Below are 21,712 nucleotides of genomic sequence, written 5' to 3' on the forward strand. Positions count from 1 at the left end.
ATGAGACAAACCATACGAACTGGAATTTATTTAATTCAGACAGGACAACAAGGAATATAAGAACTTCTGTTTTACATATGTATTTTATTCTTTTTAGGTATTTTAGTTTTTAAACAACATTCAGTAAGAAAGTATACTATCAAAAGCCAACTTTGAAGACCAGTTAGGAAGTGCTCTTACTCTGTGTTACTTGACAGATTGTCACATAGTAATATTTAAAACCACTTTTTTCTGCAGAAAAGTCAGAAAAAAATCCTTTTAAATGTTCATTAACATGAAATAGAGACTTACTTGCTTATATACCAGACAACTATTGCAAAGTTGTCATACTGGCAGTATCCTGCCATTCCTGTAATCTCTCACATATGTAGTTGCAATGTGTTGTACCTGCATTTTAGTAAGTGATGCGTTTTAGGACGGCACAAATAAATTAGGACTGCTAAACCTTTCCAGATACTCGAAGCAACGCAGGTTTTGCCACAGGAATGCATTAAGTATAGTTTGTTTCCTTAGAGCTAGTGTTTTCAAAAAGATGTACGAGATGTTAGCTCTGGCTAACTGTTTTTACATAATAAAAATATGCTCATTAGAGCACAGCAAAGTGCTGTTTTAACTCTTTGATGAGTTGTTGTGTATCAACATGGCCTGGAAATGCTTCTTCTGACTTCTTAGCAGCCGCGTAACTCCTCTGAAGATCTCCAACCTGGAAGAAACATGCAAACGAATTTTGTAAATCCCAGCCATGCAGTATTTGCATCATGTATTCTGTGCAGTACGTTTCTGATGCTCACAAATGTTTAAACATAGCTGGTCCTGAGAGTGAAGAAATAAAAGAGAGTCAGTGCGGAAGGTTTTGAACTCAGGGTTATGCCCACCTTGCACCAAGGGAGGGGAAGAAAAAGACAGCAATATGATTTCAATCAGAGAGATGCTTCAAAACAGTAACTTTATATTCAATTCCACCTGACTTCTTGGAGAATGGACACGATGCATCATGCCCAGTGCTTGAAGTGAGGAGGAATAAAAAAATAGAAGATTCATTTTTAAACTCTACAGAAGGCTGTTGTATATACAGGCAAAACACAACCAGTCAGCCCTTTGTAAGAGCTGCAACTCCATGGGGTTTCCTGCTTCCTCGCAGAGAGACACAGCCGTGTTGGGGAACTGATGTGGCTCCTCCGCTGCTTTTACAAGTATGTTTCCACATTGTTCCCTACTTAGGGAACTTATTTTTTCCTAAATAGCCATCATTTTTTGGAAGGAGGAAGTGTATGTAAGGAGAAAGTATGTTCAGAAAAAAGAACCCAAATGTTTGGGAACACATCTAGCAAAAGCGACGGCTCCTGGGTGGTAAGGAAGCAGGTGTGGAAAGCAGGAGGCCTCTGGTGCCTGTGCATCGATCAACACAGAGCTGCAGTGCAGCAGAATTCTCTGAAGGGGAAGAAACCAGGGTCCTGGCCAGAGAAGTTATGTTTTGCAAACCATGGCCTTAAACTGCATTTCAGGATTTCATTACCACACTGCATCAACACACACCTGTCTTCTCCCACAACCTATGCAGGTTCTTTGTGCAAAAGCTATGTAACAAGACATTTGCAGACTAGGATTTACTCCCTAATCAGTAAGTACAGAACGCAATTATTCAAAACCATCTTATGTTTCACAATGGAGAGGATACGCTTACAAATTAATGGGTTGCTCTCTCCTGACGCATGTACTTTAGTATCTGTAGGAGTTGGGCTGCCCACACAACACAGATTCATAACAGAATCTTGAAGGTGTAGGCACAGGCAAAGGAGCAGTTTTTTCTTGTGAAAAATGTAAGGACTTGTACAAGTTTCTCCTTATTAACAGCAATGTTGAACACACTGGTAATTCAGTGTCCGTATGAAAGAAATTATTAACACACAAAATTCAAAGGTTGTAAAGCTGAAGAACAGACTTTCCTTTTGAGATCAGGGAGGAATAAATGATATTCTTTCTATAATTACTGATAAATCATATGATACTATTTCACTTCATATTCTGAAAAAGCCAAAAACTGTAAAGACTATAGACTGAATTGTTAATGGACTGTTCATTTTCTGGGCCTTTGGAAAATTACAAAGTTACTTTATAGCTAGTTGGCTTCATTTATTTTTACACACAAAGCCTCTGGGTATTAAAATGAAAATGTAACTTTAGTTTTCCTTCAGTTTATGCACTCTGTATTCCTTTGTCTTAAGTATTTGGTATTCTCAGTAATAACAATAAAAAGCCAACTGCCCCACCAAGGCTCAATTTTTAGATTACAAGAATAGGATAGTACATTACCTTCTCTGAGAGTATTGCAAAATTGAAATGGGGCTCATACATGTGAGGTGCTAAAGATGAAGCAGTCTGCAGAAAAGCTCTTGCCTGTGTAGAGAAAGAAAAAAAATACAATGAAATCTGTGAGGGAAGGTAACAAGAATCTGAAGCAATTTTCATAATTCTTAGAAGAAATCACCCTGTGTTTTATTCATAAGGCCTATGAAAGCCATTTTCAACTATGTATGAGTTACACCAATACAAAATTAAGGTCAACTTGTGAATGTTTTCGCTAAAAAATTGAGAACTTAGGGGGGAGAAAACCAAAAGTATCTGTAAACTGCTTGGAAAGGCAGAGTTAAGAACTTACCAACACTCCCTAAACCTGACAACTCTGAGTACACGTAACAGCACTTATGAAATAGCACTGTGAAATAAAATAAACCCAAGATAAGCAAAATCTCTTCATAATTTTTATTCTTCTGTGCATAACTGTATCGCCATGATGATCCTTATTTTTAATTATACATATGATAAAAGAAAAAAACTGAAAATGTTAAGCTAAAACCTAAAACATAGATGAAACAATTAATTATAATGGAAAGGTTCTGCAGTGCTAATTATTAGTAATCACAACCTCCACAACTGGATGGAAGTTCCATCTGGGAATGAAATGTCTGTAAATTTAATGATGACAAAACTGAAAAGAAACCCAAAGCTTATTTGTCACTGGAAACATCTAGTACTGGGCTCATTTCAGTTATTCCATGACCATTTCTAGGTTATCTGAAAAAAAAGTTAACTTTGAGAACTTGCTCTTAAAAAAGGTATTTACAAGTCTTTATATTGTATTGTAGCTCTCTGATGTATACTTGAATCCACCAAAGGAGGTTTGCTCCCACAAGGATTAAAACAAACCCACAGTAGTTCAAACTGTCCAACAAATGCACATTAATTTTCCCTGCATAAGTATAAAAAATGAATGCATTTAATCCACTGTGCATCTCAATTACACATCTAAGTGCAATACAACTCAGTATACTCACAGTAGGTCAGACAAACCACCAAGCTTACGGATGCAAAAGTGTTTATCAAGAACCTGCTGCTTTGAGACAAAACTCTAAAGCAACCTCCTTGGTGAAAAAAATCTTTTAAGACCTGATCTGATTTCTGTCTTCTGCCACCCAACAGAAGTACAGTAGTTATATATATATACATTTATTTTTATATATACATTTATAAACTGAATATATAGTCAAAGTTGTATTTAAGTGATGATTACAAAGTGATGGGTTTTGGTCTGGGTATCAATTTAGAAAAATGATCTCAACAATTGCAAAGCCACTGTAAACCTTGTTTGTCTTTGAGGAACCATTTGAATCTGCCTCAGAATGAGCAGTCTAATGGGAGATGGCACAACAACGTGGAGGTTACACAGGAACATGCATAAAGGTTACCTGTGTTTTTGGCCTATAATAGTAAGCTAGATGTTCATATGATGCCTCCACCCCAGGTAAATGATACATTTCTTAAGTACGAAAGGGCCAAAGGGAGCATTCTGCTTAGGCTGAGATTCAATACCAACCTGTTCAATGTGACCTTTCCGCATTTCCAGCACAGCCAAGTTGTTGTAAGCTTCTGCATAGTTGTTATTGTTGATTAACGTTAGCTTGAAACACTGGTAAGCCAGATTCAGGTCTCCTATCCCCTAAAAGTAAGATTGTATTTTAATTTGTGAAAAGACTGGAAACAACATGCATCTGTTTTGTTGTCTGGAGTGTCTTTTCACCCATATGCACTACCATGGAATACAAATTACAATAAAAACAGGCTGATCAGAACCATATGTGCTTTCTTACCAGACTCTCTCATTTGCTTCTTATTCTTCCTCCAGACAGAATTGTTTTTCTCCAGCACAGACTTCAATGCTCCAAGTGATATTCACTTAATTTAACTTTTAGATGACTAAAGTGTCATCTAAAGACTACACTATCTGTTACCATCTATAGTACAGTATGAAAAACAGAGATGTCTCCAGAAAAGTCATCTTGCCCCTGTCTCTACACAGATTGAAAGAAAAAAAAAAATCACATATGAGCCTAGTTTTTAGAAGATAAAATTAAAGGGAGATGAATCTCTTTGTATAGAGGAGCTGACTACCATTCAATGCTCTAGTGTTATGACCAACACTGATACAGCATCAGGTTAAGCATTTAAAGTGACTATCACTAAAAAAAAACATGCGCATCACAGAATCACAGAATATTTGGGATTGGAAGGGACCTCGGAAGATCATCTAGTCCAATCCCCCTGCTGGAGCAGGAAGACCTAGAAGAGGTTACACAGGAATGTGTCCAGGCGGGTCTTGAATGTCTCCAGAGAAGGAGACTCCACAACCCCCCTGGGCAGCCTGTTCCAGTGTCTGTCACCCTCACTGAGAAGAAGTTTCTTCTCAAATTTAAGCGGAACCTCTTGTGTTCCAGTTTGAAACCATTACCCCTTGACCTACTGTTGGTTGTCACCAAGAAGAGCCTGGCTCCATCATCCCAATACTCATCCTTTATATGTTTGTAAACATTAATGAGGTCACCCCTCAGTCTCCTCTTCTCCAAGCTAAAGAGCCCCAGCTCCCTCAGCCTTTCCTCACACGGGAGATGCTCCACTCCCTTCATCATCTTTGTTGCCCTGCGCTGGACTCTCTCCAGCAGTTCCCTGTCCTTCTGGAACTGAGGAGCCCAGAACTGGGCACAACGTTCCAGATGTTCAAATATCAATGTTTTAGGCAGTATAAATGAATGTGCTTATCCTAGCTGCAGTATAATCAAGTTGAACAGTTCAGTTTCTTTCTGACCTAAGTTAAATCACAATCTGCATGTGAAGACAACTTACACTAGAGAGCTGTCAACAACTTTATTCAGTAAACTTATTCTTGGCACGCAGCTAAAGAGAAATCTAACACAACTTCTGGAAGAACATCTGCAAAACTGGGCGATGGACCCAAATTAGTGTGGAAGTTTAGCAAATTTTATCACATAATTACACAATATTTCTGTAACTGCCTATAAGACAGAAAGACATGCCTTCTTAACTATGACATACATAGTGCTTTAGTGTCTGTTACATGTTGCTAAATAGGAATTTTAATGACAACAGAATCATTCTAATGCTCCATGTAACACAAATAACAGCTTAGAGAAAAATATCTTTAATTAGTTTTTTTTTGTCAGATTAGCTTCTATTGCAGCAAAGCCCTTCAAGGACTGGTATGTGTTGCAAATTTTTAGAAAGAAGGGAAGGCTGAAGATAGTGGAGAGGGAGCATCTTTTAGCAGGAGTAAGCTACGTTCTGTGAAGATGTACTGAGTGTTTTTATTTTGCCTCTTCTTCTCTATTGAAATGCAAATAAATGTTTAATCTGTACTGCACTTTATCCTGTACATTATCAGGTTTCATATTTCAAAGTAGGGCAATGACTCCTTTCTAGCTAATCTTTTTCCAGTTTTTGTAAAATTAGATTTATTCAGAAAGGTTATTAATATTTTTTTTACCACAGCCACGTGTCCCAAGTTGTACCACACATCTGCTGTCTCCTCCTCATTTTCAGCCAAAAACAGTGCACGTTCAAATGAAGATAGTGTCATATCATATTGCTGGGCATAGAAGCAACAGAGGCCCAGATTGTTAAAAAGTTGGCAGTTATGAACACCCATCTGCAGGAGCCGTCTAGATTGAAAGAAAATAATTTATATTGGAAAATAATTTCAAACAAGAGTTCTATTTTAAATGAAAAAAGTTCTCTCCTTTCTCCCTATTCCAAGAAGGTGTAATAATCAAGCGTTATAGTCTTACACTTGGGAAAGGTTTCATGAAGGGCAGTGCAGGGTATTTCTCATGAGCAGATTCAAAGCTGTGCAGAACAGTTGTCAGGTGAATTAGGTAACTTCTGACTTTTTGACTGTGCCACATGACCTGACTTTACTGTAAGACAGAGCTGTACACAAACCTCCACCATTCCCTCTTTCCAATTCCTTAACCTCCATCAAACTGAAATTTTTTGCAGTTACTTTTTATAACTCGTCAGACTTCAATTTTTCCCTTGATTCCTGTCCTTCAGCACTGCTCTAATCACTACTATCACATCTAGTATGTGAATCTGCATTAATCTTACATTCGAAGCATAACTCGGATTTTGATTCAATTGATGTTGTTTAATGTGTCGCTTAGCATGAAGATGTTTTATAAAACTTCTATTTATTAATATTTATAGGACAATCAGATATGCTAAGAGGGCCAGGAAAAAAAGAGGGCTGCTGTCTGCTGCATGACTAGGAGTTTCTGAACCTAAAGCATAAAAGAGCTCAGGTCCAAGAGAAATGAGATCTAGTGCTTATCTTGACTTAATCTGCTCTTAGACTTAAGAACATGAGTCAGGTTCCTTTGCACTCTAACTGTGTTGAAATAAAAAGCAAGCAGCATTGTTTAACACTGTATTTGTATGGATTTCAGTAAAACATGGGAGAACCCCAGCCCACATTTAAGTAAGGAATTTTGTGGTCACACCTGCTCATGACTTCAGGTGGAGTTTTCCAAAGACTACTTTTTTCAAAGGGCTAAATAGGAATTCCATTTGCCTCCTGAATGCAACTGGAGCTGAGAGTAACATCCAGTGTTCTCAAACTGCCTCATGCTGTGAAAGATCATTTCTTGTTTTTTAAATAAAATAATAACTGTTCTGACAATCTTTGTTGATACTTGTACATACTCCACATGTAATGATGACAAGTTTTTATGAGAGAGATATAATTATTACTGGCAGAGAAGATACATAAGTTCGTATGCTGATTTTATGGTGATATTTGTCCAAATGCTCAATCATCCACCCATGCCAGTGCCCTAATATTATTTTTTTGCTATGAGCATTACAAAAATCAACCCTTTATATTACCGTCCCACACATTCAGCTCCCCCTCCATCCCCACAAGTGTATATACCTATAAAACCGCAGAGCTATCTCAGGTTGGTCTGAATAAAAATGGTTACTGCCAATGCATGCAATGGCTTCCACATGAGTATTATCTTGTTTTAAGACGTCTTTATAGTACTCTGCAGCCGTGGAGATATTGTTCATTTCCTATACAATTGGAAAAAAATCAGATTAATTCTACTTTCTATCACCATTTTAATCATAGAACTTATTAAAAAGTCAATCTACCGAGTGCTTTATCTATGCCCTGTAAAGTACTTAACTAGGATTAATTATGTATAATCTTAGAGTTCTCTGATCATACAATGCAACATCACCATTTGGAATCTTCACAAGCGACACACATCCATGAGAAGAATGCATATTCTTTTATCAGTGCTAAGTATACCTGCCATTATCTCTATGCCATAGCTACAAAGAGAGATTTATTTTTTAGAAAAACAGAAGCTTAGCATCTGCAATGGACATTTGCTACTTTTTGCACAATGCCTTGTGATGCACCATACTGTGCAGTCAGTTTCCCAGTATGGGAATATACAGTAGATTGATTTATCCAGTCAATGTCTTATTTATTTTCAGTGCCTTGTAAGTCAACTCGTTAATTACTCTGAACACAAATGAAAATATAATAGCATATGAAGAATTATTAGGCGCATTTGAAAAGTGGAATAATGGATTTATTACCAAAACTTTACTAGCTAGGATATGCCAGTCAAGAGAATGCTATTCTATAAAAATATATGCTTGGATGTATGCTACTTGGAAGATGAATTAGGGTAAACTCATTGTTGTAAACATCACACTGTCTCTGATGAGTGCAAGTCACCAGAGGACTCTACCCCATATCAGAAGAAAATAAATTAAAAGACCAAAACACACTTCTGTGTTTAGAGACGAATAATTTCTACCTGTGTGCTGTAGATACACTGTTCTCTCAATGTGACTAAAGAATAAACTTTTATTTAACCTCAGCAGCATATTTAGCTATGAAAAAATGTACTTCCTGTGATTAAAAGATACAGTACTAAAGCAGTCCCTTTAAAAATATATTTTTTTTTTTAAAACCAAAAAAGGTTTACAACTGTTTATACTGTCAAAAGGTAATGACAGGAGAAAGCTCTGATTAACGTGCCTGATGCAAATATTCCACTTGTAAGTCTACATAATGAGAACAGCCCTGTGCTGCAGTACAAATCTTTGCTAATCAAGCTACAATCTTGCACTCAGGTGTCAGTTCAAAACTAGATCCTGTCAACTATATGCTGCTCTTTAATAATTCCTTAAAGGGTTATGAAACATTATGTATGGTTCTGCAAAATAATATCCATATTAAAAACTGTTTAACAATTCAGAAAGACAAGCTTCCAAAAATTATGCAGCTGTTTTCTTCCTAGCTGAAGGACAAAAAGGATTTAATATGAAAATGGATTAATGCTTAGAGGTTAGATGAGAATGATGAGAACAGGAAAGAATGCCAAGTATGAGTGTAGACCAAAAAAAAAGAATGCATGACTTTGTTTAAAACATTTGTTCTGGAATAGCATCATTACCAACTTTCAGTGAAAAAACAATATTTAGTCCACTGTTTGACATGAAAATATACACTTTTAAAATACAAAATGCTTGCTTACCAAGCTAAAATGAAACTTTTAAAAACTAATTCTGCTTAAAATAACATCTGCTTTCTAAACTAAGAAACATTCACATTCCAACTGTTCTCGCAGAACTAAGAAACTAACAGTAACACATAGCACAAATAAAGACAACATTGACAAGTAGACTATTTTGCTGTTTAATCCTACTAGTGGGCTGTCAGTGACTTGAGCAGTTTTAGTACGATGAAACACATATAAACTAGACATAGCTACATGGACAACATCTGGACCACTTGACAATGTGGACTTGCTTCTGTGCATCATGGGTAAACAGGATCTCACTAGTGTGATTAACCATTTAAACAAATAAGGCTCCCCTGATACTACTTTGGTGTCTGTGTAACGTTTCCTGCTTTGCATTAGTGATAGTGAAAAACAGCATAGTTCATTTTTGATGACCTGACAGTTATGTTGAACTATTGGTTCTTTTTTCTTGCTCAGGCAGCTAACCATGGCCACAATAAGGATTGCACAGTGGGTACATACCTCGTAAATTCTGGCAATTCCGCAAATTAGAGTCACTTCTCCAGGAAATCGATCTAACCCTTGCTTGAAAAGGTTCAAAGCTGTTACAGGCTGATCCAAGCGCAAATATACCTAAGCAAATAAAAAGTGTACATAAATGTCAAGTGTCTGGCTTTTATACTTGTACTGCTGTTTAACAAGGGAGATAAATAAAAGGGATGACACCTCCCTTTATGCATTAAACCATTAGCTGAGGTGGTGAATAGCAGTGGGAAGATAATGGAGTGAATACTGAATAAATCTCTGCAATGAAGGTAAAATAGGCTAATTAAGATAATTAAATTTAAAATTAAATCTACATATTACTAATTCATCTGGACATTACTAATTAACAAAAAAGTATCTTGCTATTTATTATCGTACCAAAATAATACACTTTGACATTGAGTTGATCACCCTGAATATTTTCCTGTTTAATATTTTTTTTTTAAACTTATGGTTAGGCTTGAAAGAACTGGATCTTCAGGTTGATAGCACTGGAATACCAAAATATTTTACTCAGTCAAATAAGACTGCACTGCACAGAGCAGTGACACTTCCAAACTTCCTCACTGCTCTGCCAACCTCCCTGTCAGAAACAATCACATCCCATAACAGAAAAAGGGCAGTTTGGTCTCTGTGATTTTGGCTTCTGTGTTGATTAGGACAACGTGTGATGTGGATAACGTTGTGTGAGAATTGGTCAAAGGACATCAACGTGTCGACAGAGACCGCTTCTGCAGTTGTCTGAAAACACAACTGTAAAGCCCTCCTTTGGGAAGCCAGATGGCTAAGAGTGATTAATCTGTCTCTTGCTGAGTGGAAAAGTGCCTTGGGTGCTCCTGTTGGAGAAAAATTACATTAAATAGTGCTAATACCTGATATGACTAAAAAAAGGGAAAGAATCCGTGACTGGTATCCTGACACAAACTTTTTGTGATGCAATGTAAGAAAAATATGAACGTTAACTGAACACATGAGAAACCTCCAAACACATTTTCTGCTTCTGCCCTTGAGTTTTATGGACTTTTGAGTATCAACAATCAAAATATCAGTTAAAGTTATAAGTTATTTATTTGCATCCCTATAGATATATACTGCTGTAGACATTTGCACAGAATTCCTTATTATGACCACTAGAGTGACATTCTTAATTGTCAAAGAGCTGCTGACTGTGAGTGCCTTGCTAGTAAAGGGACTGACAATTCAAGTTGAGCACTGGCAAAAAGAAACAAAAAATAGGCAATTTTTCCAGTCATTTTGCTAATGTCACTTGCATTTCCTGTATTAAGCTAAAAAACGAATTCCATCTTGTAAAAAGCAATAAAAGAACAATTGGTTTGGGTTTTCTGGGGGGTGTGGTACTTCGTAGACTAGGTCTGCACTGATGACACCATCCATGAATATGCTTTAAATCAACAGTTTATTCCTAATGCACTCTATCTGGGAATGTGGCTGTGTCTAAAACAGACCTCAAATAATTTGCTATAGGTTTTCATTTATAAACCATGCAGCAGTTTCTGGTGAATTTTATGTCTGCATTAAATTTCAAACTTTAAAAAAGTCTCCATTGTGACTGTCAGCCTCCTTATTTTCTTCAAGTAACAGTTTTCTACAACTACATTACTCTAAAGACTTTCAGTGGAAAGTACACAGATGAAAGACAATACGTGATAGCTGGTTATAACTTCTTAATTAAGAAGAACCTTGGCTGGTTGTTTTACTCCTAAGTATCACCTATGTGAGTGACTTATACAATTGGTCTTAAATATGGGTGCTAAACCAATGCACACTGCCATACCTAAAATAATTCCATATTTTGTCTGAACGGAGAGAAAATTTTGATTTGCTATTTTTTTGTTTTGTTTGCTTGTTTGTTTTTTGACCTGATTGAGCTGTGAAGCACAGATATCTTCATATTCTTAGGGTAAAAGCTGTAAAAAATGAAGGACAGGAAACTTCCCTAGATCTGCTGCCTTTTTATCTGTTTATGAAGTATGTTTTCTGAGCATTATAACTCAAGTCTGCTCTATTGCTTCATCTGGAGGTTCACTCCAAAGATGCACTCGCCAGAGATCCTCTGTGCAAATATTAGGCTAAGGCAACACAGCCACAGTACTCAAGCACGGAATTCCCACATCCAGCGGCACATCACACTGCCCAATGTCTCTGCAGATGGCAAAGCTGCTGCCCAGATGAGTGGCAAAAGAAATGAAAAGACAGATGGGACAACATTTACCTACTCGCAGCTTCTTTGGGGAGATCTGCTCTTTAAGAGTACTATAGCTATAGCCATTACGTTTTACATGCTAACCACAGAATGACTCGGTTTTCTTTTTGGTATCTCTTATCTCTGGTATAAATATCCTATTTCCAGCTCTTCTGGGTCATGAAATACTTTGTAACTTCTCAGCAACCATGATGTCTTTAAAAACTCTTTGTGGTTTTAGTCTTCTTTTGGTATTTTCTCTTTACATAAACTACATTTCAAAGGAGAGTTAGCTTTCAGGAAAATATAAAAAAAAAATAAAACAGTATAGCTGTTGTAATAATGAATATAAACAGAAAAATAATTGGTACTGTAGTAGCGGTCTGTTGGCACAGAACTTGATGCAATCCTATTATTATTTTAATGGCTGTTTACCTCAAAAGCCTTATCTTTTCAGTACTGTCAGGCTGAGCTATATCTCAGTGCCCTACTCTGTTTCCTGCACACACAGAGTCACTAAATCATGTTGTGCAATGCTTTATACTTGAGCGAGAAGCTCTATGGAGTGGGAGGTGGAAGTTCAAATGCAGCTCCCACTCGAGCTAGTAATGATGTGGGGCAATGCATATCTCCCATAACAAATCACTGTTTGTTAATCCAGTTACTCTGCCAATTTAATCACTCTGTGTAGCTCATGTTTTTTCCAGAATGACTCCTGGTAGTGACAAAAATCTAAACTTGCTAAGCTCAGTTGAGTAAACTAACTCCAACTCCACAAGTCTGATGAGGAGCAGCTGAGGGAACTGGGGCTGTTCAGCCTGCAGAAAAGGAGGCTGAGGGGAGACCTTATCGCTGTCTACAACTACCTGAAAGGAGGTTGTAGCATGGAGGGTGTTGGTCTCTTCTCCCAAGTAGCAAGTGATAGAACAAGAGGAAATGTCCTCTAGTTGTGCCAAGGGAGGTTTAGATTGGATATTAGGAAAAAATATTCACAGAAAGGGTTATCGGGCATTGGAACAGGCTGCCCGGGGAAGTGGTGGAGTCACCATCCCTAGAGGTGTTTAAAAGGCATTTGTACAAGGTTCTTAGGGACATGGTTTAGTGCTAGATTTAGGTTATGGCTGGACTCGATGATCCTGAGGGTCTCTTCCAACCGAAATGATTCTATGATTCCAACTGCTATAGTGAAGACAAGTCTCCAGATAGCAATGATGATCATATAGATACTAAATGTAAAGGTAAAGCAAGTATCATAATATGAATATCTGAATTATCCACTAGCAGTGATGACTTCTGGATAGGCCTGTGATAGCTGGCTTAAAGGGAGCTGATCAAGAGCCTCTGATTGATTTCATCTCTTTCTAGGACAAGAAGAAGAAAAATGCAGTTGTAGTTTCTCACAGGCCACTTCTTCTTGAATGTCTTGGAAAATGTTTAGAACCAGATGTGTACCCTGGTAAACAAGTAATTCTGAGGCTTAGCTGGGCCACTTTTTCTTTCAAAGCCTTTAATGCCTTTACTTTGACAGAACATTCTCTATTTCAAGGTCTCCGATTGCTTCCTTTAAGCTCACTTTGTTTTGATTTTGCTTGTGAAACTAGGATTTTGAGCTTCACTCTTCACTTACTGATTTATTGCATTAGTTTCCTAGGAGACCATATATAGCTACATTGCTCTTCATACTGGATCTCCAATAACTCTTTAGCTGTATAATCCTCATTGGCCTTCAGAGCAAAGACTACAGCAATGTAGCAGATTTTGTGTGTGTGTGTGTGAAATCTGGAAGCTCTAAATCCTTCTGTAAACTACAGACTTCAATTTCAACTGTTGGCATGTATTACCTCAAGTCTATACAGAGACCACACACTACTAAACTTAATGGTGTATCAAGCTAAATATCCAGCTATTCTGGTGTATGGGATGGAATTTCACTTTGTTCTTAAACAAGCAAACCTATGACTTACTTTTGCCAAATACAAGATTGTATCAACCATGTCCTGTTGCTTGAGAGCTGACTTAAATTGTTTCTCGGCTTCACGATATAATCCTAACCTAAAGAGACAACAGATAAATATAGAAGGTTTGTTGTGTGTGTTGTTTGTTTATTTTTTTTTTAAGTTTATTAAATGATAAAGCAGTGCACACTGAAGCAAACATGAACTGCCCAAACGCATACTTTAAAGTCATATATTTGCATGCAAGTTAACAAAAAACATGCTGTTAAATATATTAAGGTTACAAAGACAATGATTCAAAACTATGAAAAAGGAAAATTCATGAAATCTTAATTTGCCTTCCTCTTGTACATGCAGCCTTTTGGTGCTAACTGAACAATGATGTACTCATTTCTCATTTTCACAGGACTCCTTCCTGCTCCTTGTGCAGAATGGACAGTAGAAAACAAGCAATTAAAGTCATGCCTCAACCTCTACCCACATGACCTTGGAGCATTCAGGACAAATATAATGTTGATACCCTTCACTGTAAACAGAGTCTGTTTCATCTCAAAAGCATTTGTTTTGCAGTATTACTGTAGAAAATTTTGCAGTAATCTATAAATGCTCTATAGACTACAAGATTAAGAGAACGGCACCATTTCAACAACAGCAAAAAGGTACACTTCCATCTTGAAAGAGAAGAAGGACCTCAAAGCTCAAAACAAAAAAAAAAAAGAAAAATAATCAGTCTAATCTTCTAAAGAATGTCAAATGAAGGTTAAGGATAGTGAAGAATTTCATTAGTTTGAGTATGGAAAAAGAAACAATAGTTTCAAGCCAAGATACAACATGGAATTTTAAAGGGCTAACTGCTTCATGTTATCAGCCTGTTCATACAATAATTGCTTATAGAATTGTAAAGACTGCAGATTATGTTTCAGTTTCTTAACAGCCAATGCAGTATCCATGTTTTGCATCTGCAGGACAAACACATTGTAAAGAATGAAAGTACTTGTTTGAATTATGGGAAGCTGGGCTGTATCAAGAGGAATGTCATCTGATTTGGTAGAACCAGCTGTTACAATCATGGCTAGATCCTCAGCAATCATTCTAAACTGCTTTCAACAAGCTGTCCTCCCTGCTGCTGTCACTCCTTCCTCAGAGCAGCACAGCCAGGGTACCCCTAAGTAATTTCTATCAGATGCTCGGGTACGGGGTGCCAGTGCCGAGGCCTTGGCATCTTTGGAACTGGTGATTCCTGGGCACGGCACTGCTGCCAGAAAGTGTCTAACCTGAACAGTTCATTTTTTATTATTTCATCAATCTGAAGCCCTCATTAATAGTTAATTTCTGAAGGTAATATTGTAATGTTCATTTTGTGTGGTCTGTTTTAACAATAGTTCTTTGCATTTATTTATTGACTTTTCAAACAATGACTTTGAAATGCATTAACAAATGTGAAGAAGCAACTGATTCAGTTACTTCAAGGTACTTAGAGTTGATGCCCTTACCTCAAGCAGTAGAACATCATGTCCTTCTATATTAAAGATGTAACTGTAAGCACAGCGCTCTCCAACTAAACACTTACTGAACCATTTTTCAGTGTTCAGCATTGTGCAGCACACCCGGCAGTTCAGGTCCTGCCCTCATACTCACTGATCACAGAGGAAGTGAACAACAGCTTACCTGTAGTAGCACTTTCCAATCTGGACTTTCCACCACCAGTCCTTGAATTGTGCATGCTCAGTGGCAAGGGCTGCCAAATCTAGAGCCTTCCAAAACAAACCCATCATCTTAACATTAATACCTTCAGTGTTTACACAAAGAAAAAGAACACAAAGTGAAAACCAAAGATTTTTGTAAAGAGAAAATTCTGAACAAAAAGTCCCAGTAAACCTGAGGTAGGGCCAGTGCTTTATGTTTACTATTGTTATACCTTATTGCATAAAGTAGCTGAAAGGATAATTTGTCTCTATAAGAATACACAATCCAAATAGCTGGTCGTAATTCAGAGAGAAAAAATAAAATTTGATTAGACTCCTGAAGTGCTGCTTCAGAATATATACAATATTTGTGTAAGCCAACACACTTTTTCCAAGGTTCCCATCCTTGTTCACTAACAGCTGCTAAAAACAAGTAAAAATATACTAAAATAAAGACATCAGTTCAGCCGGTTTGAAATACTGTAGAAATTGTCATCTCACTGCCAACATCAGGCTGTCTCCACTTCTGGGAACTCTCAGATGTGTACCATAAGAAATATTTCTTCCTTTTTAAAAAAGTCTGTGATGTAAATTGGTTTATGACAGATAGGAAAAACAGATAAGTATTCCAAGAAAGAGACAGGTGTTGAAGAGGGTGGAAGTCTAAAATCTCTTTTATCTGGTATATTGGAAATGTAGGTATGCTAATCAATGTACTACCATCAGCCACCATAGACAGAATCTGTGGCTTTCAAGTTTTAGCTATAATTTCAACATTTCTGTCAAAACAAATAGATGTGTGTTCTGTACCAAAACCCACCAAATAAGCAATTATTAGTGTTTATTTTTTAAAATTCCATTTCCTCTCATAACAAATCAAAGCCATGCTATGTTAGTTACTTGTATTTTAGGGATATCACAAGAAGCAGTCCAAAAAGTCTTAATGCTGTATTTATATAACAAAGAACTGACCTTTTGTTTTGTTTTCATAAGCATTTTGCAGACCACAGACACGAGAAATTAGCTATTACTTAGGAACAATGTGGAAAAGTTCTGTGCACTGGCCACTCAGTAGCAGAAGAACCAATAATTTCCAGGAAAAACATATAATCTGAATACTTGCAATACTAGAAGGAGCCTAATTTAGTAAAACCAACCTTTGGGTTTGATTTTTGTTCTTCCTGCTAGCAAAATGAGGCTGCAAGTAATCAATGGGTATAGATTTGACACAGCACAAAAAAGCCAGCGGAGCTATAGCAACTTGGACAAGTTGCTCTCTTTTGGCTCTGTGAGAAAGAATAATTTGTTTTCTCTAGCAGTCCAGGCTAAGAAGCTGCGTTGATGGTGTCCTCAAAGAGAAAGAGACAGCTGTCATTCCCTGCCCCTGTGACAGGAGAGAGAAAACTGAGGAACGCTCACAACTCTGAAGCCACCAGTTCTTCATTTCGGTGGAATCCTGGAAGACCCCGCGTGGCAGCTCTTACCTCAGTTGCCCTTTGTTTCTTATTGGTTTTAGAAATTGCACGCCAGGGCCTCTGGACCCTACAGCTGTAAGAGGGAAGAAGCTTGCTTCAAGACAGAAGCTATCGGTTCCCCTTCCAGACAAATTCTTTCATCTGAAGGTATACACGCAATTTTGTACCAGTGCTGGGAGAATTTGGGAAAGTAGTTAATGTTGAAATATCGGTTACTTGTGTTGCATTTACAAATATATAAACAATGTGTGTGTCTGTCAAATACCACACCTGCTTCTAATGCAGCATGAGCAGTCACCTAAAATGAATAAGGATCCCACTGCAAATTATGTGCTTCAAAGAGCTTTCCTTAGAGTGCTCCCATGACAAGTATTCAAGGAGAAGGACTGAATTTAAAAAAAGGATCCCTTCTGTAGCTACACATTCAGCTTTCTTTTGGGTAACCTAATTAATTCTGATAACTGTTTTATGAAAGGCTAACAATTCTGGCTTCTATTGGGAAACGGGAACTAAGATTGCTTCAGGCTTACAGACACATCAGCAGTTTCTCTCTCAGTGCAGATCCCGAACTGTTACTGGGATCTTATTACTAACATCAGGACACAAAGCATGACTTCATTTTGAAGTTAGTTTCTGAAATTAAGTCCTGGTTTTATGTTTCCCTATTAAGGAAGTAGGAAAGAACTAGGAAAATCCTCTTTCTGATACTTTACAAGCAATCGCAAAAACTGAATCCAAAAATACTACAAATGTTCAACATTTCTAAAAAGTGTTTGCCTGAAAAGGCTTTGTGCATATCAATAGCAGTCTTTTGCATGCTAGCAACTTAATGTTCTGCTGGTATTACAACAAAATCTTTTGACAATGTGGTCTTTGAAATGTTACAAAATTGATCTAAATAGACTTTTAGAAGTCAAAGCCTCGACCTTGCCATGTCAATACCAACTGCTACTATATTTCATTTTCTGTTTTTTTAATTGCACAGTTTAGGTACAAATCAATGCTCAATTTGCATGGCATGTTAATTTTAAACCAATCTATAACAGCAGTAGTAATTGTTACACCTGTCTGTGCAATCCTGAATGTTGGTGCATTTGTATTAATAACTAGAAGGGAAAAACCACAGAGACTGTGGACTGGCAGACACTGGCATGTGCTCTTAAGGATTTCTGCTTCTAATGTACTTATCAGAAAAAATCCGCACCGATTGTCCCCAAAGTTGTAATAAACTTTAGGATAAAAGTCATCACCTGGAAATACTGGTCAGATGAAATTGTTACCCTAGAGAGCACTTAGCATAATTACTCATGTATGCAGGAGTGCAATTCAATAAGAAATAAGCCCTGGGAAACCTTTCAAAACAAATTTATTTTACTCTCAGTTCTCACATTGGTGCAAATAAAAATACTAAACCCCCCTAACACTTAGTGGGCTTTTTGTTGAAAAAAAAAATAAAAGTTTTTCTTAAAGAATGAATCAGAGCTGGTTTTAAATGAAAAAGAACGTAGATTCTTTAACTGCAACTCTATTTAGCATGATTCTGAGATTCATTTTTTTACCATTACTTTCCTTAGATAAACTGTATTGTAACGAAGACTTCCAAATTGCCTACCAGCTATAACTCAGTACAAAACAGCTTCTGGGATTGTAGTAATTTACTGTTATATTGCAAAATTAAATTGGTAAAAGTACATTTGTTTGAAACTTTGTGATTTCATACACAGTATTACATGCACTGAGAAATAAGATAGATGGAAATGACAGCAAGCTTCTACTGCTTCTTTCATAAGCTGTTGAATGGCAGTAACTCTCCCAGCAACAGCTATTGACTAAAGACTTATTTGTATACACAACAACACAGGATAGTCTATAAGACAGCTGACCAATTTACTCAGCCAATGACCATAGCTAATATAGCACAATTTATTTTGGTGAGTGCCTTCCGGATTTCTATAGTTTGCAAATCTAAAGTAATTCCACTACAAATAGATTTTAATCAGAGTATATATAAACTTCAGAGTGTTGGGAAGAACTAAGGAAATATGAGAGGTCATGACTTCTGGGCCCAAGTATGTATTGTACATTATTGCTCTTCCTCAGGACCAGGGGTCTTGTCATCATTACCCACCTGTGAATAATGGCAGGATACAATATCACAGTCTACTGCTGAAAAAATGTAGCTGCTAAACTATTTCTGGACAAGTCTTTCAAGCTGCTCTGCTCTTACAGCATTTAGTACATAAAACATCTTTTAGAAATAGATCAAGGGGTGCAGCAAGTCAGTCATTAAGTGTATGTGTTCAAAAGGAAACAAGTCAAGAACAACAATGGATAGGGTAATAGTAATTTCTTCAGAGAAGCATTTAGTTTTTCATTAAGCAAGATGAAAAACTTTTGAACACATTTTCAAGTGCTGAAGAAGCTACGTGCTTCCCTCTTCTTGCATCCCCATGTTTCTGATAATTGATAGATTGCAGATGTATTTACTTTTAATTCAAACCGAGTTCCTGGCATTATTTGTCCAGTTGAATGTAAACTGATTAATGATACTTCTCAACCGAAATTGCTGAGGCTCTTGTTTTTTTTTTTTCTTCCCCAAGGTACTGGCTGAATACTAAACACAAGATAAATAATAAAACTGCCTTTGCTTCTTAAATAACAATGCAGTTGAGAACAGTACAGACTGTTCCAGATCAGCACGGTGACAAACGAAGGATATAGTCACTACTTCTTTTGTGTTTTATCTGCAAAATGGCAGGAACTGGTCTTCCAATTCTACCCATGCAAAAAGCTCACAAGTAAAGACTTTTCACTCTATACAGTCACAAACTTAACATTTTTTAAGAATGTGCAACATCACACAGTAGCAGGTAATAGAAAAATGCAAGAGGTGTCAGTGGATGTTCTAATGGGTGATTAAGCAAGATCCAGATGAACTTTTGAAACATTAACATAAGTGTTGTTTCTCAGCTGAATCCTAAGTGACCAAGTTCTTTTCATGGAGAGGCAAGAAAATGAATTAGTGAAAATCCATTGACAGAAGAGGTGAATAACCAGTGATGTAGCCAAGTTTAAGCAGAAGTTAAAGTATTTCTTTTTATTTGTTTAAGAAAAATTAAAGCAGACAAGGTTCAAAAGGAAGGGAGGGCAGTTTGGAGAGTAGAATTATGTTGAAAAGAGGAATGAAAGCAAACAGGAGAAAGTAAACTTAACAGTTTAAAAAAAAAAGCTCCTCAGAGACACACATTGCATTATAAAGGCACCTCATACTATGAAGTGTGACACAACTTTTTTTTTCCTACAAGATGCTACCATTAACCAAACACGTTGTTCTCCCTCTCATTACACAATAAACAGTGGTGACTAAGCTGACACTTCTGCTCACAGATATTTACTCAAATGGCTAGGGTGCATAAAAAAACATAGGCAAAATTTTTGCTGCAAGACAGTGATTCAGGATGCTCAGCAAGGATTTAAAAATGCAGGGTGTTTCAAAAAGATGGACCCAATTTGCAATCACTATATCTCTGCAACCACAAAGCGCCCATGAACGAAATTCTCACAGTCCATACAGCAGGTGGAGGGGACACAGACAATTTATAAAAAGGTTACTAAAGCTTTATAACTCATTGAATAGTTTGTAAATTTTTGTTTAACTGTAACATGTTGGGTCCATCTGTGTAGAAACATCTTACAATTTTTTTCTGGAGTGCTTGGAAAATTCCTCACAGTATATGAAATTATCTCTAGGCTAGAGATCCTGCATGTCCTTAAAGTGTAGGTCACAGGCATGCGTGGCATCTTATCAAGTGACCCTTTTATTCTTAGTGAACTCAGTTCTCAGTAACAAACAACACAAATTTTAACTAACAGTGGCATAAAAATGAGGCATTTTCTTCTTATTCAGTGTCAGAATATGTAAACGCTAATTGCTATTTCTCTCTGACATTTCTGACACTTGCACTTACTGTTTCAACCATGTTTTGGATTAACAGTGCATGGCAATTCAATCCTCTTAAAAGAATGCTATGCAATAAATTGACAGTGTATAACTATAATCATTTGATACCAGATTAAAAAGCTTTACATAGCAGTACATTTGGAAATGGTTCTGACCTATGTGAACAACAACATTTTTTTTGTTATTAATTAACTGGAGAGTTTAACTTCAGATCTAATCACACACCAGTTACTAGCATTGCAAAAATTCAAGAGCTGTTTAGTCAGCTATGCATTATCAACACAGCCAGTTCTTTCAAACAAACTTCAAGCAGAAATTATTATTCCATTTCAACTGGGTGCATATATCTAACATAGTAATGAAATATTTTGACACTTTATTCATTGAAGAAATAAACCGTTTTTGTGGGTGAACTGCCAAAAAAGTTCTGCAACCTTTATCTATTTCTGAAAGTCTAAACGATAGGTAACCAAACTTGATCTTACACATTCAGTGCAGTAACATATGAAGAACCACAGAAGAAAAATTTTGGATAGGGTAAAAGGGAAACTATTTAATCAGGAAAACCTCTGGAGAATAGTTATAGACAATCGTATGAACAATATAAGCTTTCTCTTGAGGCCACAAAACACCTCAGCACTATGGAACTAAATTTCCAGAAGTGTCCAAAATCCTATTGATATTTTATTTTTATGCAGTTTCTCCAAATATTTTTCCCTTCTATTCACCCAAATGCATAAACAATCATCTCAGTAGTTTAAAATGTCAAGTGGTGTTCAGTTCAATCACTATTTTGTCAGATATTTTCACCTTTTTCTGTTAACAGACAGTTTTCCATAACTTATTGCTTACTCTCAAGCCTTGGGAACTCTTCAGGCAGTTGGGCTCCCTGACATGTAGTTTCAGCTACTGCTCAGGCTCCAGTAAATTCTGCTAACATGAAATCATTGGATACGTGGCTCTTACCATATTGATAGATGAGGGACCTAGTTTTTT

The 21,712-nt window shown here is 36.9% G+C and overlaps 1 protein-coding gene across 3 annotated transcripts in view; it reads right to left on the reverse strand.

Annotated features, from left to right (window-relative positions):
* Window positions 1-13: 13 nt before the first annotated feature.
* TTC8 (tetratricopeptide repeat domain 8) overlaps window positions 14-21,712 on the reverse strand; it is a 49,074-nt gene continuing 27,375 nt past the window's right edge. For 2 of the 3 annotated variants that reach the window (XM_065063711.1, XM_065063712.1), the window contains 8 exons: window positions 15,264-15,349; window positions 13,605-13,692; window positions 9,414-9,524; window positions 7,280-7,419; window positions 5,837-6,011; window positions 3,875-3,997; window positions 2,314-2,397; window positions 14-703 (listed from right to left, as the gene is read on the reverse strand). In XM_065063711.1, the coding sequence (XP_064919783.1) occupies window positions 587-703; window positions 2,314-2,397; window positions 3,875-3,997; window positions 5,837-6,011; window positions 7,280-7,419; window positions 9,414-9,524; window positions 13,605-13,692; window positions 15,264-15,349 (924 nt within the window). In that variant the 3' untranslated portion in view covers window positions 14-586. Of the gene's footprint in view, window positions 704-2,313; window positions 2,398-3,874; window positions 3,998-5,836; window positions 6,012-7,279; window positions 7,420-9,413; window positions 9,525-13,604; window positions 13,693-15,263; window positions 15,385-21,712 lie in introns of all 3 variants that reach the window. The other variant, XM_065063713.1, reaches the window with a different exon arrangement.

Source organism: Columba livia, chromosome 5, assembly GCF_036013475.1.
Source record: "Columba livia isolate bColLiv1 breed racing homer chromosome 5, bColLiv1.pat.W.v2, whole genome shotgun sequence".
Classification (NCBI taxonomy): Eukaryota; Metazoa; Chordata; class Aves; order Columbiformes; family Columbidae; genus Columba; species Columba livia.